General features: G+C 35.4%; 1 protein-coding gene and 1 pseudogene across 1 annotated transcript in view; both read left to right on the top strand.

Annotated features, from left to right (window-relative positions):
• Window positions 1–17,715, top strand: part of HACE1 (HECT domain and ankyrin repeat containing E3 ubiquitin protein ligase 1) — a 122,200-nt gene that overhangs the window by 55,769 nt on the left and 48,716 nt on the right. Inside the window, 3 exon segments of the mRNA XM_030316034.1 lie at window positions 7,077–7,411; window positions 7,895–7,963; window positions 8,201–8,288. Coding sequence (XP_030171894.1) covers window positions 7,077–7,411; window positions 7,895–7,963; window positions 8,201–8,288 — 492 coding nt within the window.
• Window positions 4,459–5,144, top strand: LOC115514228 (annotated as a pseudogene).

Raw genomic sequence — 17,715 nt, 5'->3', positions numbered from 1 at the left:
TAAAGTACAATTTTATGAATTAAGCAAAATGAATGTGGCTATAATTGTTATTGTTAAGGCTTTTTTTTTTCTTGAGGCGTATTTTTAAATAACTCAGATTTTGGACAAGTGTGTAACTTTATAACTGTTTTCATATTAGCTTTTTAAAGGTAACTTATCTTAAGAAATTTTCATGGTATAAAATTTGCTTTTGGGTTCATGAAGGTTTGTATTTCTTTAAATAGTCTTTTGAGTATAAATATAGGTTATCTATCCAAAAAGTGATATAAACATTTTTATTTGTCACTTTCTAAAAAAACTAGTTATGATTGACAGCTTTACTGTCTGTAAAATTTGAAGTAAAACTAATGACCAATGCTAAGTGATTCTTTTCTTACATGGAACTTTTTGGGCACCTACAAATAAGTGCTTTGTAAGCATTTTGACACTGGTGGATTTTAATAGCTAAAATAGGTACAATAGGCTTTTAGAAAGATGTGTGTAAGGGTCTTGCATCTGTTTGTGTTCTTCACTGTTTCTAAAGAGTTAGTGCAGAAAAGAGTTTTCATCTGTGTGTGTGTGTGTGAGAGAGAGAGAGAGAGAGAGAGTGAGAGAGGAGAGAGAGAGAGAGATTGATTCTTATTTTTTTCCTTTTTTTCCCCTATTGTGCCACCTCCTGGAAGAAGGCAGTTATACAACTTTTTGTAATTCAAATTTTGGCTTTTCATATACCACTTCTTCAATACTAGTTTGGAGTCATAAGTTACTATCTTTGTAAAATTTGAATCTAAATATTGATCCACTATTTTGTCAGTGTTATTTTAAGTGAGTTTTACTGCTTAAATAGTCACATTACATGCAGTTGTTCTTAATGTATTCTGGTATGGCTTGTGCTGATTTAATTTTCTGCTTATCCTTTCTACTTACCTATAATGATGAATAGAAAATCAAATCAGGTATAGATAAAGTCACTATTCTCCAAATTGGGTATAGATTATATTCACTATTGTCTGTTTTTTTTTTTTTTTTTTTTTTTTTGGTTAAAATTTGAGTCTGCCATGTGTTTGCTAATGATCAGAAAATAAGTATGTGTTAATTCGTAGCATCTCTATAGGAATTTTGTGCTTGATTTAAAATGTTAGTTTCCTATCTAGCCAGTCAATACTGGTATAACAGAGTAAAAAAGGGTATCCCTGGTTTTCTTTGAGCTTTTCTTTTGTGAAATCTAAACTCTGTTTTGATTATTATATCAATGACATATATATTACAAAAAGCTCTTTTTTTTCTATCTTATTTCATTTGTTAGTATCTTTTTTTAAGGGATTGTTTTATGCATCATTGACAACTGCTTTTCCCTTGACTGTTGTTTTTTTTTTTTTTTTTTTTTTTAATTTTGACCTTATACTTCGGTAAAACATTTTTATTACAAAACTACCTACGTTTTTAAAAACATTAAATGTTACTCTTAAAAATTTATTAGTCTCTTGACATATAATTTTATGAATTATATTTTATGACTGGAGGATGACAAAATGATGCCCTCCCACTTACAAGGATAAAAAATAGAAACTACATTGTCATCTATTTATATATAATCTTGTGTTCATTGTGGGGTGATTCAGAGTTGTAAAGATCATAACCATTTCCTGAGTTCCTGCAATGTTAGACTGGAAAATACCATTTTAATTTTTACCACATTTTGTCTAAGGTTGCCATTGATCCCTACTTTCCATTTCATTAACTAGGTACTCTAACATGTCACTTTATTGTTAGGATTAACTAATGGGTTTTCCATTACGAATGAGTGGGTTTATAGGCCATGTGGTTTTAGTAGGTGAAATTGTTTAACATCCTGTTAGTAGTTTTCTGATTTATCTTAGAAATCTTTTAAGTTAATCTTAACACTTAGCCATTTTTTCAGTGTTAAGAGATTTTTATCTAATGCCTTGGGAACTTCGGAGCATCTGAAGGAGAAGGTAGTTATGTTTATTGAAGCAGTGTGAACATGGGGAAGACAATTTAGACTTACTGAATCTTGATATGCTCTTCTTTTGTGTCTAGTTATACTTACATAGAATTGTAATTGGGAAAGTTTGGAAGCTGAGAATGATTGAGAAACTTTTAACTTCAAAATCTTACATTTTGGATTGTAACATTTGACATTGTCAAATTGAGAATAGTGAGACTATACTGTTAAATTTCTAGAGTGTATTTCAAGATACTATTAAAGAACTTAATTTAGTAATGCTTTCCTGTCAAATTCATATCTCACGTTGGTACATGGATCTTAAATTTTTAAAAAATTGTCCAGCAAGTTTGAGATTATATATTACAGCTTTGAAATAGAACTTAAAATGTTTTGAAAATTATGTATGATTGTCAATAATGTGAAATGAAGCAATATTTCATAATGGCGAGATCTGCTAATGTTTTCCATAGTCATTGGCTCATTTTTCAGTAAAAGTTGATATATATACGGTGCTTTATATCTTTATTTTTTTGGTGCTTTGTGTCTTAGCTAATGTTTTTATCATTATTATTTATGAATATAGAAAGCATCATAGATAAGGCTTGAAATTGTTTATTTTTAATTTTAAAAATTTATTTTAATCCTTTTTATCTGTGGCTAGTACCACAGTTAGAAATTAAAGTTATTTTCACAGTACTTTTTTTGTTGTTGAGGCATGAACTTTGTGAACAGATCTTCAAAGGAAAACTCTGTAGGTAAAAATACCTTGAGGTTGGGATTTAGTTTTAATACATATGTGAACGAAGAAAAAAAAGATACGAAAAAGAGAAGAGTAAAGAAAGGCCTAAGATGACGTACTACTTCTTTTTTCTCCTCATTCTGTTTTAATTTTTGCTGTGTTCCTTTATTGAAACTCTTTTTAGACTATCATTTTTACACAGATATGGGCTTTAAAAATTATTTCTGGGGGCACCTGGGTGGCTCAGTCGGTTAAGCGGCCGACTTCGGCTCAGGTCATGATCTCACAGTCTGTGAATTCGAGCCCCGCGTCGGGCTCTGGGCTGATGGCTCAGAGCCTGCAGCCTGCTTCCAATTCTGTGTCTCCCTCTCTCTCTGACCCTCCCTCGTTCATGCTCTGTCTCTCTCTGTCTCAAAAATAAACATTAAAAAATTAAAAAAAAATTATTTCTGGATTATTCAAAACTTGCCTTTAATTTTTACAGATTGTCAGTATTTAAAAATAGGATTGTTGGGTGCCTGAGCGGCTCAGTCAGTTAAACGTCCAGCTCATGATCTCAGCTCAGGTCTTGAGCTCAGGGTTGTGAGTTTGAACCCCTCTTTGGGCTCTATGCTGGGTGTGGAACCTACATTAAAAAAAAAAAAAGAAAGAAAGAGAAAGAAAAAAATGGGATTGTTGCTGGTTGTTGCTGGTTCAGGCTCAGTGCTCTCATCTGTGTGAGCAGCAGGTATCATTTCTTGCCTTAGGCTTCATCTCTATCCAGTGTGCTGTTTTTCTCGGTTGCAGTCCTCATTTAGAGGCCAATTATTCCTTTTGCCTTTTGTTTCAAGAAGTTTTACATTACCACCTGTTCTTTCTATTTTGGAAGTTCATTTTGTGATGTAAAGCTAAAAGTTTTACTGACGTAAAATGTTCTTTTTCATTCTTTACAGCAGGTTTGATGTTTTGCTCACGAGAATTAAGCATTTTCTGTGCAGGTATCATGTCAGTGTGTATGGCAGCTGGTGCCTCTTACCCTTCCTTTGAAGCAGCTCAGGGATCCTGAATCTTGCAGCTGCTACGCCTAACCATGGAAGAGCCCTCTTTGTTGGGGAGAGGGGTGCTTATTTCAACCTCAGAGAGTATAATCAGTTTCTCACTTTGCCTACCTGTTTATGTAGTATGTACTAACTAAATATTTGTTGAAAGAAGGGACTAGGTTTTTGTTGATGATGGGGGGAGCTTTTTTTGCTTTATTTTGTTTTGTTTTCTGCTTTTTGGTTTAATGTTTAAGTGAAGACTTAAGCTTGATTTAATTATTTGCAAATCTAGTAAGTCAAATAAATATTCTCAAAAAGACAATGTTCTGCAAGCCTGAAGAAAAGCTGAACACATAGCAGAAGAACTTGTTAGAAAATAATGATAAAGAATTTCCTGGAAGAACATGTTATTTAAACATTTCTTAAACTTCCAATTATAGTTGTGTAATCTCTTTCCGTAAAGTAAGATTTTAATATTTAAAAGTAACATTTCTTTTGGTTGAAATATTGTGGGTCTTTCTGAAGCGCATCGTCTAGTTTGTAGCATTCTGTGATCCCATAAGAAACAAAAAGATTAACTCTTATATTCATTTGCAGAAAGACAGTTTATCATTCTCAACAGTATTATTTAAAATGGTATATAGCTTTTCAAACTCCCCCTGCCCCCCAACTTCTTCGTCACACCCCCAGTGTGACTTCTGCACCGCGTTTAGGGCTCCCTGCTCCTGCTAAGATAGTGCTGCCATCGTCTCTCTCCAGATGCCATCATGATTATCTACCAGGACCTCATCAGTCATGATGAGATGTTCTCTGACATCTATAACATCTGGAGATCATGGGTGGGTTGTGCCTGGAGGTGGAGGGGAACATGGTTGGTAGGACCAAGGGTAACATTGGTGGATCGTTCATTGGTGGAAATGCCTCCGCTGAAGGTCATGTGTATGAAGGTACCAAAAGCACAGTAATCACTGGTGTTGATGTTGTCATGAACCATCACTTGCAGGAAACCAGCTTCACAAAAGAAGCCTACAAGAAGTACATCAAATGAAATCAATCCAAGGCAAGCTCAAAGAACAGAGGCCAGAAAGAGTAAAACCTTTTATAACAGGGCCTGCAGAACGAATCAGGCACATCCTTGCTAATTTCAAAAATGACCACTTCTTTATTGATGAAACATGAATCTAGATGGCATGGTTGCCCTGCTGGACTACCGTGAGAGTGGTGTGACCCCACATACGTCCTTTAATGATGGTTTAGAAATGGAAACATGTTAACGAATTTGGGTGTTATTCTGGATGTATCCCCTGTTGTCATAACTGGTGGCTCCTCATCCACACAACACCAGGACTTAGACAAATGGGACTGATGTCATCTTGAGCTCTTCATTGATTTTGACCTTGATTTATTTGGAGTAGAGGCATTGTTTTTAAGAAAAAAAAAATACGCATTTAAACTCATTTGAGAGAATGGCCTCTTCGTTTAGTACATATTTAAATCCACCCTGTGTAGTGTCCTGGGGAAGCTAGAGCCTGGTTGTAGACTACTGCTAGAAAGCATAAGACTTCCTGCAGATAAGTCTACAGTGAGAACTACTTCTGGGACTGCAGTATTAAAAACAAGAACCCAAAGTCTTAATTCTGAGTTCAAGTAAACGGAAAGACCATGCTCATAGCTGTGCCAATATTTGAAGTGGATTCTTTACACATTTCATCACCTACAAACAGAAGTAGTGAACTCTGGGAAAGATTACTAAAAGAATAAAAAGAGACTAATACAGTTGGAAGCAAAAACAAAACAAAACAATAGTGTAGGAATGAAGGAGCATTTAAGTGCTATCTTTCTCCTTGACCCTGACTGTTAATTTTTATTTGGGGTTAAAAATGTTCTTGCAGACCTTTTTTCCCACCAGTTTTATTGAGATATAATTGACATATAACATTGTGTAAGCTCAAGGTGTATAATTTGATAATTTGATACACACATACATTACCACAATAAGGTCAGTTAACACATCCTTCACTCACATTATTACCATTTTCTTGTCATGGTGACAACATTAAAGCTTTACTTTCATAGTAACTTAAAAAAAATTTTTTTTAATGTTTATTTATTTTTGAGAGAGATAGAGCATGAGCAGAGGAGGGGCAGAGAGAGAGGGAGACATAGAATCTGAAGCAGGCTCCAGGCTCTGAGCTGTCAGCACAGAGCCCAACATGGGGCTCAAACTCATGAACCGTGAGATCGTGACCTGAGCCGAAGTCAGACGCTTAAGCGACTGAGCCACCCAGGTGCCCCATGGTAGCTTTCAATTTACAGTACAGTATTGAAAACTAGGCATGATGTTGCATATTAGATCCCTGGTAGCATTCTTTTGATAGTACTTGGGCATTTATATTTCTGCTTGTTAAAAATTACTAGTTATTAGGGATGATGTAAATATTTCATCTCCTTTAATACTTAGTCCTGTTGTAGCATTTGTGATTACATAATATTTTAAAAAGAAAATTTCATTTGCTGTTAGTTTACAAAAGACATTTCATTATTTTTAAAAGGAATATTTTAAATAGTGTAAAAAAAAGAAACAGTTTACTCCCTCCCTTTTTCTTTTTCAAGCTGTTAATCTTTACTTGGAATTAAGGATTTGCTAGTCAGTTTTGATAGTTACTAGTCATTAGATGGAATTTGTGTATATGTGTATGAAAGCATATGCATGTATGTGCATATATATAAACATTATGTAAAATTTTTAAATTTCTCTCCATAAATTTTCAAAATTCTATGAATTACATGAAAAGAGTACAATAAAGCTTTTATTTTTTAAGTTTATTTATTTCTTTTAGTGATCTCTACACTCTCTGTGGAGCTTGAACTCACAACCCTGAGATCAAGAGTCACATGCTCCACCAGCTAACCCAGGCAGGCACCCCAGAACCAAACTGTTCATTAGACTTTTTAGGACTTCTTATTTTTTTTTAATTGAAAAAAGACAGTTGAAAATTGTTAACACACGAATATAGTAAAGGTTGGAGGATTATATATTTAAAAGTAATATATGCTTTTCGAACTAAATATTTGAAAATTTTTAAAAGAGGAAAGATTGCTTATGAATTTTTTGTTAGATTTTAGGTTTTACCTTTTTATTCCAAGGAATAAATAAATACAAATTAAATTTTGGTATAAATGAAGAAATTGTTATTTATGTGGCATTCATATGTTTTGTTATTTACCTTCAGGCACTGCTGTCACATTAACTTGGGAAAGGAGCAGTAGCTAGAGTAAATTTTCTCTTTTATAATATTTGCTTGAGTGAGTTTTTTTATCCTGGAGTTTAAGAATGATGTTAAAAAAAACCCTTCTGTTTTTCTCCTAGCCTCTTGAATTGCTTTGGCACTCATTAGATGAATGGCTAGTTTTAATAGCTACAGAATTGATGAAAAACAAGAAGGATTCAACGGATATCACTTCTATTTTGCTGAAACAAAAAGGCCAAGATCAAGATGGCACTTCCATTCCTCCATTTGAACCTCCAGGACCTGGGAGCTATGAAAATCTATCCACTGGCACAGGGGAATCTAAACCAGATGCTCTTGGAGGGAAACAGGAAGCCAGTGCAGACTGTCAGGATGTTATTTCTATGACAGCTAACCGGCTAAGTGCTGTCATTCAAGCCTTTTACATGTGCTGTTCTTGTCAGATGCCCCCAGGGTAAGAAGGTTTCTGCTTATTATTTCCTTTTCTGATAGATGAAGAAAAGCTATGATTTTTTTGGTAATTTCAGTAACAAACAATAATTTGTTGATTTTAGGTTCTGTTTTGATCTGTTTTAGGACACTCATCGTACTAATCTAGAATTGGTTTAAAATATTTGAGTTTTAAGCATTATATAAATGATTAACATGTAGAATGGTGAATGTCACTTTGTGCAGGATTACTTAATTTTGTATTCAAAGTGTATAGAGCAGAGATGTTTAAATTTCAAGGTTTTTAAAAAGTCACTGTTCATATCCTCTGTTAATGAAAAGTTCTATATATTTTTTCATCTTATAAATTGACTAGGCATGCCTAGTTTTCCAAACACAGATCTTTTTTTTTCTTCTGCTAGGAGCCAGTCCAATTGTATACATAGTTACCAGATTTGCTTTATCACCAATTTCCGTCCATACGTTCTGATTTTTTTATCCCCCACAGAATGACTTCACCCCGTTTCATTGAATTTGTCTGCAAACATGATGAAGTTTTAAAATGCTTTGTTAATAGGTAAGGCTTTCTTGGATTCATAGATCGCTCTTGTAGGCTTTTCTTTCTTTGCTTACAGTGTTTATCTCAACAGAAATAATGTTTTTTTCTGTTACAATTCAAAAAATGCTCAATGATAAGTAAAGATATAGTAGGTGTAGATTAATATTTTTCTTTTGTTTCAGTATCTATCTCTGAATTTGCATTTCACTTATTCATCCTTCCTGTCCATTTAAACAAAATATATTTTTCTTTTAGAAATCCCAAAATTATATTTGACCACTTTCACTTCCTCCTTGAATGTCCTGAGTTGATGTCAAGATTCATGCATATCATAAAAGCACAGGTAGAGATTTCTCTTAATCTTGTTTTTAGTCTGTCTAATGAAAATTAGTTTTTTAATTTGAATACTTTTTAGTGAAATAATTATTATACTTGAGACCTCTTGCTAGAAGAGGAGTGAAATTACCTTATTCTTTACTTCAGTATGTGGAATTACATTAATATGTTACATTAGTATGAGGGGCATTTTTTTATCTTCAAGAAGTGTGTACTGAGTGTCCAGTGTGTGCAAAAGCTTGTGCAAAGACAACAGAACACATTGCCACATTTCCTGAAGTGAGTTTTATGGAGCATTAGTCCTATAAGGCTGATGGTCCTTGAGGAAAGGATTTTATCTCTACATACGTTTGGAAAATACAATATGCCCTGTTGGAGATTTGTAAAGCGTATCAGCAGCTTGTTAAAAGGCTTTGAGAAACCATTTGGTAAAAATAGTGATTTAACTTTCTTAATCCTCCAAATTTATTTGACCTGAGATCCTTTCCCCCACCAGGGTTCATTCCACATATCTCATGTTTCGTGAAACATGCTAGGGAAAAGTTCTTTTGCTACTTACTAGCTATGTAATTTTGGGCACATTTCCAACATCCTTGAGCCTTGGTTTCTTCATTTATAAAATAGAGATAATGACACCAACCTCAAAAACTATTGTGAAGAATAAATTTTAAATAATAACTGGTATGTATGTTCAATAAATGGCAGTTATTTGGAGATAGAAAGCATATGTCCTTTCTCCACAAAGATCTTAATTCAGTCTAGCAGGTAAGATAATAAATGTACCTATAAAAGAGTAATTACATCATTATCTGACTGCTTAGGACTTTAAGGGAGGAAGACTTTGCTTCTGCCTGCTATAGTCAAGGAAACTTTTAAAAAGAGGAGGTGGATTTTATGCTGGACCTTGAAAAACATTGCAAAATTTTGCTTGGAGTGAATTGGGTAGATGAACATTCTAGCCAAGATATGGTCCAGGGCTTGTAGGTGAAGAAGTGTATAAAATTACAATGGTTGAAACAGAAATGTTGTGTAGGTGAGGAGTGAGGTGTAATTCTGGAAAGGTAGGTTGGGGTCACGCTGTGTTAAGCCTTGATTGCCAGATTGAAGAATCTTCTTTGTTTTCTAGGCTGTCAGCAGCCCCTGATAACTTTTCATTCAGGAGAATGATATGATCCTGGCAAAATTTTAAAAAATAATTTGTCAGAAGTGTAGGACAGACTGGAAGCTGTGGTTTGGTTAGTAATCATAAGGTAGATATTATAGGTGTTTTTAAATCTTTTTAGGGACACTGGCCCTTTCAGAAATTAAACCTAAGAACTAATTCTTATAAAATTATACACCTGTATATAAGTATCCTTTTGACATGTGTTAAAAATGATAATGTGAAAAAGAAGATAGTAATAATAACATTTCTTGAATGCTGACTCTAATTAGGTCAGTTACCATATATTTGCTTTACTTGGGTTATTTTCATAGCAATCATCGACATGGGTACTCTTGAACTGAAGAGATTATGTAACTTGTTTAAGTCATTCAGCTACCAAGTGGGAGAACCAGGATTTAAGGGTCTGTCTGGTTTTTAAGTTCATTTTCTTAATCTAAACTATGTGACTCCATTCTAGGGCAAATGAAATTATAGGTATAAGAAGCTTTTAGTTTTTGAAAGAGATAGTTTGCTATTCTTAATATTATCTCTGCTTTTATTATCTTTTATTATCTCTGCATTTATTTTCCTCTTCCCTTCCTGAACAATTTAGTCAAAAGCATCTGCATTAAGAGGTCCACTGTTTTTACCTATAGAGGAAGTTTTGTTGCCTGGCCAGAGTGAGGAAGGTGTTCACATGCATAATGGCCTAATGTGTGGTTTTGGAGCATGGGTGTGGTAAGGAGGTTGTCTGTGTAGAAGAGGGGCTCAGCATGGAGTATGTGAGTTGGAAGAGCATATGGAGGATGTCCAGCATGGAGGGCAGTGACAGTTGCTCAGAGTAGACTGACAGAGCCCAGGTAGGGTAGAGGGCATCGGTGTAGTAAAGTATGCATGTCCGTGACAGGAGATTGGTTATACAGAGGGTGGGCCAGTTCATCAAATAAGTATACTTCATATGGGAGGGAGCCTGGTTTCTCAGCGTTGGAGAGAGGAGTTACAAAATGGAGAACAGAATGAACCATACGCTGTTGGATTAGAATTGGACGTATCAGTGTGAACTTACAGTTTTCAGTGTAGATTGATAGATATAGCAAACCTGGCACCCAGTTCTTGGCTTCTGAACACCGTTCTCAATTAACCAGTGCTCTTTGGAGAAATGGCTTATTTCACGGCTGAGTCGGGGAACGTACAAGATGAGCCTGGAACCTCTTATAATGCAAGAAAGTTTCTCGAAGAGTGATAGGATTATGTCAGAATGACACAGAACCAACTTGAATGGACTCCACTGGCAAAGCTAAATGATGTGAACATCTGAATAAATAATGATGGCAAAATATTACAAATAAAATTGGAACCCATAAGTCTATATTGAAAAAATTAATGAATAAATGGAAAGTTTGATGAAGCAGGGAGTATGTTTACAGTCTCAAAGTATCTACTGAAAGAATGGTTAAAAATTACAGAGATTAAAAACTACAGTGGAAAAACTTGGCAGTGATCAAAACAGACATATCAGTGTGCCAGCTGATAGGATGCACTGAGACTGGCATCACTTTTATATTCCTGCCAAAGATGTACACCCTGAATTTAATCTTGAGAACATCAGACTAACTCTAGAGGAGGGACATTCTCCAAAATAACTGACCTGCAGTTTTTATAAATTTTTTTTTAATGTTTTTATTTATTTTTGAGACAGGAGAGACAGAGCATGAGCAGGGCAGGAGCAGAGAGAGAGGGACACACAGAATCTGAAGCAGGCTTCAGACTCTGAGCTGTTAGCACAGAGCCCGATGTGGGGCTCGAACTCAAGGACCGTGAGATCATGACCTTAGCCGAAGTCGGATGCCCAACTGACTGAGCCACCCAGGCACCCCATGACCTGCAGTTTTTAAAACTATCAATCAAGGTCATGAAAATTACGAACACACTGAAGAACTGTACTGGAGTGAAAGAGACATGACAGCTAAATGCAATTCATCAGTCACGACGCTATGAAGGATATTATTAGGAAATTGGTAAAACTTGAAATGGGGTCTAAGGATTAGCTATAGTAATGTACCAGGGTTAATTTCTTGATTTTGATGGTTGTTACCTGGTTATGTAGGAGGATTCTCTTGTTTGTAGGAAATACAACACTGAAGTATTTTTTTTTTTTTAATTTTTTTTTTTTCAACGTTTATTTATTTTTGGGACAGAGAGAGACAGAGCATGAACGGGGGAGGGGCAGAGAGAGAGACACACAGAATCGGAAACAGGCTCCAGGCTCCGAGCCATCAGCCCAGAGCCTGATGCGGGGCTCGAACTCACAGACCGCGAGATCGTGACCTGGCTGAAGTCGGACGCTTAACCGACTGCGCCACCCAGGCGCCCCAACACTGAAGTATTTAAGGGTGACTGGATTTCATGGTGGCAGCTTACTCTCATATAAGGGAAGAAAAATACTTGTACTCTACTGTACTTAGAAATTTTCTGTAACTTGGAGGCAGAAAATAAGAAGGGTAAAAAAAAAAAAAAAGCAATTACCTGGGGTAAGGGGTTGAATTCTTATTTTATTGGTGGCTAAAGGAAGAGACGTTTTGTATGGCTGTACAAATGCTATTAAGAGGAGCCTGTAATCAGTCTTGTGAATTATTTTATGGAAGTACAGGTACTCAGAAAGTTTATATACAAAAACGTGCCCTTCGGCTTTGTACTTGTATATAAATGTGTTTTGATCTTCCAGATATCTTATTAGCTTTTGAAGATAACATTTTGTACGTTTTAATGTTCATTTGAATTACTTTAAAAAATGCCATTTGCTTTTATTTCTTGGTTCATATTTTATAGATAATATCTTACAATAGGGGAATACATTTTCTGTCATGTTAAATAATTTTAACATTATTCCAAATGATAATAAGAACAATATGTATTTATTGAGCATTCTGAGTCTTGAGTATTTCCCCAAGTTACTTAACTAACCTTTTATTGCTTCACTTTTCTCTTCTGTGAAATGGGGATGATAAGAGTCCCTTTTTCTCTTAGTGTTGTGAGAATTACATGTGAAAGTACATGTGAAGTACTTAAAACAGTACCTGTTCACATCCATAGGTGCTTTAATAATTGTTAGCTAATTAATGATTATAGTTATGATTCTTAGGATCTCTATTTGCATTATTTCATTTAATCCTCATAGTTAGCCCTTGAAATATATTCCCTATTTTACAGGTGGGAAAGCAAGTTCTGAGAGGTTTACTAATTTCCCTAAGGTCATAAACTTAGTAGTGACAGAGCCAGTATTCCAAACCATGTGTGTCAAACTTCAAAGCCCCTACATAAATACATTACTTCTGTGTAATTTTTTTTTCTTACCAGAGTTTTAGAAATAATCAGCATTAAAACTGAAAGCACTTTATATTCTAGTTTATTAAAATTTATATGCCCAGAAGTTTTATAACAACAGCAATGCTTTATTCAGAATGGAAAGACTATTAGAAGTATGAACAAGATTATACATTTAACTTTATTTTTAATACATATATCTTTTTCTGTTATTTCATTTTTTGTTTCAAGTTTTTATTTAAATTCCAGTTAGTTAACATATAGTGTAATATTGGTTTCAGGAGTAGAATTTAGTGATTCATCCTTACATATAACACCCAGTGCTCATCTCAAGTGCATTTCTTATTACCCATCACCCATCTGGCTCAATCCCTGCTCATCTACCCTCTGTCAATCTCAGTTTGTTCTCTATAATTAAGAGTCTCTTATGGTTAGCTTCCCTCTTTTTTTCCCCTTTCCCCTATGTTTATCTGTTTTGTTTCTTAAATGCACAGATGAGTGAAATCATGTGGTATTTGTCTTTCTCTGATGGACTTGTTTCACTTAACATAATACCCTCTAACTCCATCCACGTCGTTGCAAATGGTAAGATTTCATTCTTTTTGGTCAAGTAATATTCCATTGTGTATATATACCACATCTTCTTTATCCATTCTTCTGTCGATGGACATTTGGCCTCTTTCCATAATTTGGCTATTGTTGATAATGCTGCTGTAAATATCAGGGTGCGTGTGTCCCTTCAAATCAGTATTTTTGTATCCTTTGGGTAAATACCTACTAGTGCAATTGCTAATTCATAGTGTAGTTCTAATTTTAGCATTTTGAGGAACCTCCATACTGTTTTCCAAAGTGGCTGCACCGGTTTGCATTCCCACCAGCAGTGTAAGAGGGTTCTACTTTCTCTGCATCCTCACCATCACCTGTTGTTTACTGTATTGTTAATTTTAGCCTTTCTGACTGGTGTGAGGGGGTATCTCATTGTAGTTTTGATTTGTATTTGTCTGATGATGACTGATGTTGAGCGTCTTCTCATGTGTCTGTCAGCCATCAGTTGTCTTTGGAAAAATGTCTATTCGTGGCTTCTGCCCATTCCTTTTTTTTTTTTTTTTTTTTTTTGTAGGCTTCACACCTAGCACAGAGCCCAAAGTGAGGCTTGAACTCAGGACCGTGAGTTTAAGAGTCGGACACTTAACTGACTGAGTCACACACGCACCCCTCTTCTGCCCATTTCTTAACTGGATTATTTGGTTTTTGGGTGTCGAGTTTGATAAGCTCTTTATAGATTTTGGATACCAACCCTTTATCAGATATGTCATTTGCAAATATATTCTCCCATTCCATCAGTTGCCTTTCACTTTTGCTGATTGTTTTCTTTGCTGTGCAGAGGCTTTTTATCTTCATGAAGTCCAAATAGTTCATTTTTACTTTTGTTTCCCTTGCCTCCAGTGATGTGTCTGGTACGAAGTTGCTTCAGCTGAGGTCAAAGAGGTCGCTGCCTGTGTTCTCTTCTAGGATTTTGATTGTTTCCTGTCTTACATTTAGGTCTTTCTTCCATTTTGAATTTATTTTTGTATATAGTGTAAGAAAGTGGTCCAGGTTCCTTCTTCTGCTTGTTGCTGTCCAGTTTTCGCAACACCACTTGTTCAAGAGATGGTTGTTTTTCCATCGGATATTCTTTCCTGCTTTGTCAGTGATGAGTTAACCATATAGTTGTGGGTCCATAAATAAATCCCACTTGACCATGGTGAATAATTCTTTTAATGTACTGTTGAATTCAATTTGCTAGTATGTTGAGAATTTTTGCATCCATGTTCATCAGGGATATTGGCCTGTAATTCTCCTTTTTAGTGGGGTCTTTGGTTTTGGAATCAAGGTAATCCTGGGCTTGTAGAATGAGTTTGGAATGAAGGTTTTCTTTCCATTTCTATTTTTTTGGAACAGTTTGGGAAGAATATGTATTAACTCCTTAAATTTTTGGTAGAATTCCCCTGGGAAGCCATCTGGCCCTGCACTTTTGTTTGTTGGGAGATTTTTGATCACGGATTCAATTTCTTTGCTGATTATGGGTCTGTTCAAATTTTCTATTTCTCTCTGTTTCAGTTTTGGTAGCTCATATGTTTCTAGGAAATTATCTATTTCTTCCAGATTGCCCAATTGGTTGGCATATAATTTTTCATAATATTCTCTTACAATTGTTTGTATTTCCGTGGTGTTGATTTTGATCTCTCCTCTTTCATTTGTGATTTATCTATTTGAGTCCTTTCTCTTTTCCTTTTTATAAGTCTGTCTAGGGCATTATTAATTTTATTAATTCTTTCAAAGAACCAGCTCATAGTTTAATCCATCTGTTCTGTGTTTTGTTGTTGTTGTTGTTATTTTTATATCAGTTATTTCTGCTCTAATCTTTATTATTTTCCTTCTTCTGCTGGCTTTAGTCTTTATTTGCTGTTCCTTTTCTAAGGTTAGGTTGTGTATTTGAGACTTTTACTTACTTCTTGAGGTAGACCTGTATTGCTATATACTTCCCTCTTATACCACTTTTGCTGCATTCCAAAGGTTTTGGAGTGTTGTGTTTTCATTTTCATTTGCTTCCACATATTTTTAAATCTTTATCTTTAATTTCCTGGTTGACCCTTTCATTCTTTAGTAGGATGTTCTTTAACTTAACATCCATGTATTTATGTATTATGGTCTTTCCAAGTTTTTTCTTGTGATTGATTTCAAGTTGTGGTCTGAAGTCCACAGTGTTGTGGTCTGAAAATATGCATGGTATGATCTCGATCTTTTTGTACTTGTTGAAGCTTGATTTGTTACTCAGTATGTGGTCTGTTCTGGAGAATTTTCCATGTGCACTCAAAAAGAATGTGTATTTTGTTGCTTTAGGATGAAATGTTCTGAATATATATGTTAAATCCATCTAGTCCCGTGTGTCATTCAAAGCCATTGTTTCCTTGTTGATTTTCTGTTTGTATGATCTGTTTATTGTTGTAAGTGGGGTATTAAAGTCCCCTTCTATTATTGTATTGTTATCATGAGTTTCTTTATGTTTGTTATTGATTTGTGTATTTGGGTTCTCTCAAGTTGGAGGCATAAATACTTAGAATTGGTAGATGTTCTTATTGGTTAGACCCCTTAATTATGACACAGTGTCCTTCTTCATCTCCTGTTACAGTCCTTAGTTTAAAATGTAGTTGGTCTGATATAAGTATGGCTACTGTGGCTTTCTTTTGACATCTATTAGCATGTAAATGGTTCTCCATTCCCTCACTTTATTTATTTATTTATTTTTTATTTTTTTTCAACGTTTATTTATTTTTGGGACAGAGAGAGACAGAGCATGAACGGGGGAGGGGCAGAGAGAGAGGGAGACACAGAATCGGAAACAGGCTCCAGGCTCCGAGCCATCAGCCCAGAGCCTGATGCGGGGCTCGAACTCACGGACCGCGAGATCGTGACCTGGCTGAAGTCGGACGCTTAACCGACTGCGCCACCCAGGCGCCCCTCCATTCCCTCACTTTAAATCTGCAGGTGTCTTTAGATCTAAAATGAGTCTTTTGTAGGCAACATGTTGTTTGTTTATTTGTTTTATTTTTTAATCCATTCTGATACCCTGTGTCTTTTGATTGGAGCATTTATTCTCTTTATATTCAGCGTTATTACTGATAGATACAAATTTAGTGCCATTGTTTTACCTATAAAGTCAGTGGTTCTGGAGATTTTTCTCTGTTACTTTCTAGTCTTTGTTGCTTTTGGTCTTTCCTAGTCAAAGGGTCCCCTTTAATATTCTTGTAGGGCTTGTTTAGTGGTCATGAACTCCTTTAGTTTGCTTGTCTGGAAAGTTCTTTAAGTCTCCTTCTATTCTAAATGGCAGCCTTGATGGATAAAGTATTCTTGGCTGCATGTTTCCCAATCAGCACATTGAATATATCATGCCACTCCCTTCTAACCTGTCAAGTTTATGTGGAGAGATCTGTTGCTAACTTTCTTTCCTTGTCGGTTAGGGATTTCCTTTCCCCTGTTGCTTTCAGAATTCTTTCCTTATCTCTGTGTTTTGCAAATTTTACTAGGATATATCTTGGTGTTGGCCTGCTTTTGTTGATTTTAATGGGTGTTCTCTGTGCCTCCTGGATTTGGGTATCTATTTCCTTCCCCAGTTGAGGGAAGCTTTCAGCTATAATTGCCTAAATGAAACTCTGCTCCTTTTCCCCTCTCTTCTTCTGAGAGTCCTATGATGTGAATGTTATTATGCTTTATGGAGTTGCTGTGTACCCTAAGTTTATATTCATGATCCAGTATTTTTCTCTCCCTCTTCTTTTCAGCTTCAGTATTTTCTGCAATTTTATCTTCTATATCATGTGTTTCTATACTTCTTCCATTCTTGTGGTCATTATAGTCTGTTAGTTTTGCATCTCAGTTACAGCATTTTAAAATTTCAGCCTAACTAGTTTTTAGTTTTTTTTTTTTTTTCACTCAGTGGTAAGGATCTCTTTGGTTTCTTCTTTGCTTTTCTTAAGCCCAGCTAGTATCCTTATGATTGTTGTTTTAAAATCTGGTTCCGGCATATTACTTATATCATTTTTGATTAGCTCCCTGGCCATGACCTTTTTTTGTTCTTTTGGGTTGAATTCCTTCCTCTTGGCTTTTTCTCTAGGTATTCTGTATATTAGGAAAACCTGTTATGTTTCCTGCTCCTGAGAGTAATGGCTATATTAAAAAGAGATCACATACTGTCCAGGGTCTGATGCTTCAGGAAGTATTTCTGGTATATGCTGTGTGCACTCTGCTGTTGTGTTTTGGCTCCTCTTTCCTTGAGGTCAGTCTTTTGCAGAATTTCTCCTTGCCTGCACTGGGGGAGTATTTGGACCTTGTCCACTATACGGTGAGTTTTATCTAGATATGTTTTGATCTGTATTATAAAAGGGGCTAGATCCTGTTTCCCCTAGAGCTGAAGCTTTGCAGGACTCTA

Source organism: Lynx canadensis, chromosome B2 (assembly GCF_007474595.2).
Source record: "Lynx canadensis isolate LIC74 chromosome B2, mLynCan4.pri.v2, whole genome shotgun sequence".
NCBI lineage: Eukaryota > Metazoa > Chordata > Mammalia > Carnivora > Felidae > Lynx > Lynx canadensis.
The sequence above is the reverse complement of the archived record's forward strand: the minus strand, read 5'-3'. Positions and strand labels throughout refer to the sequence as shown.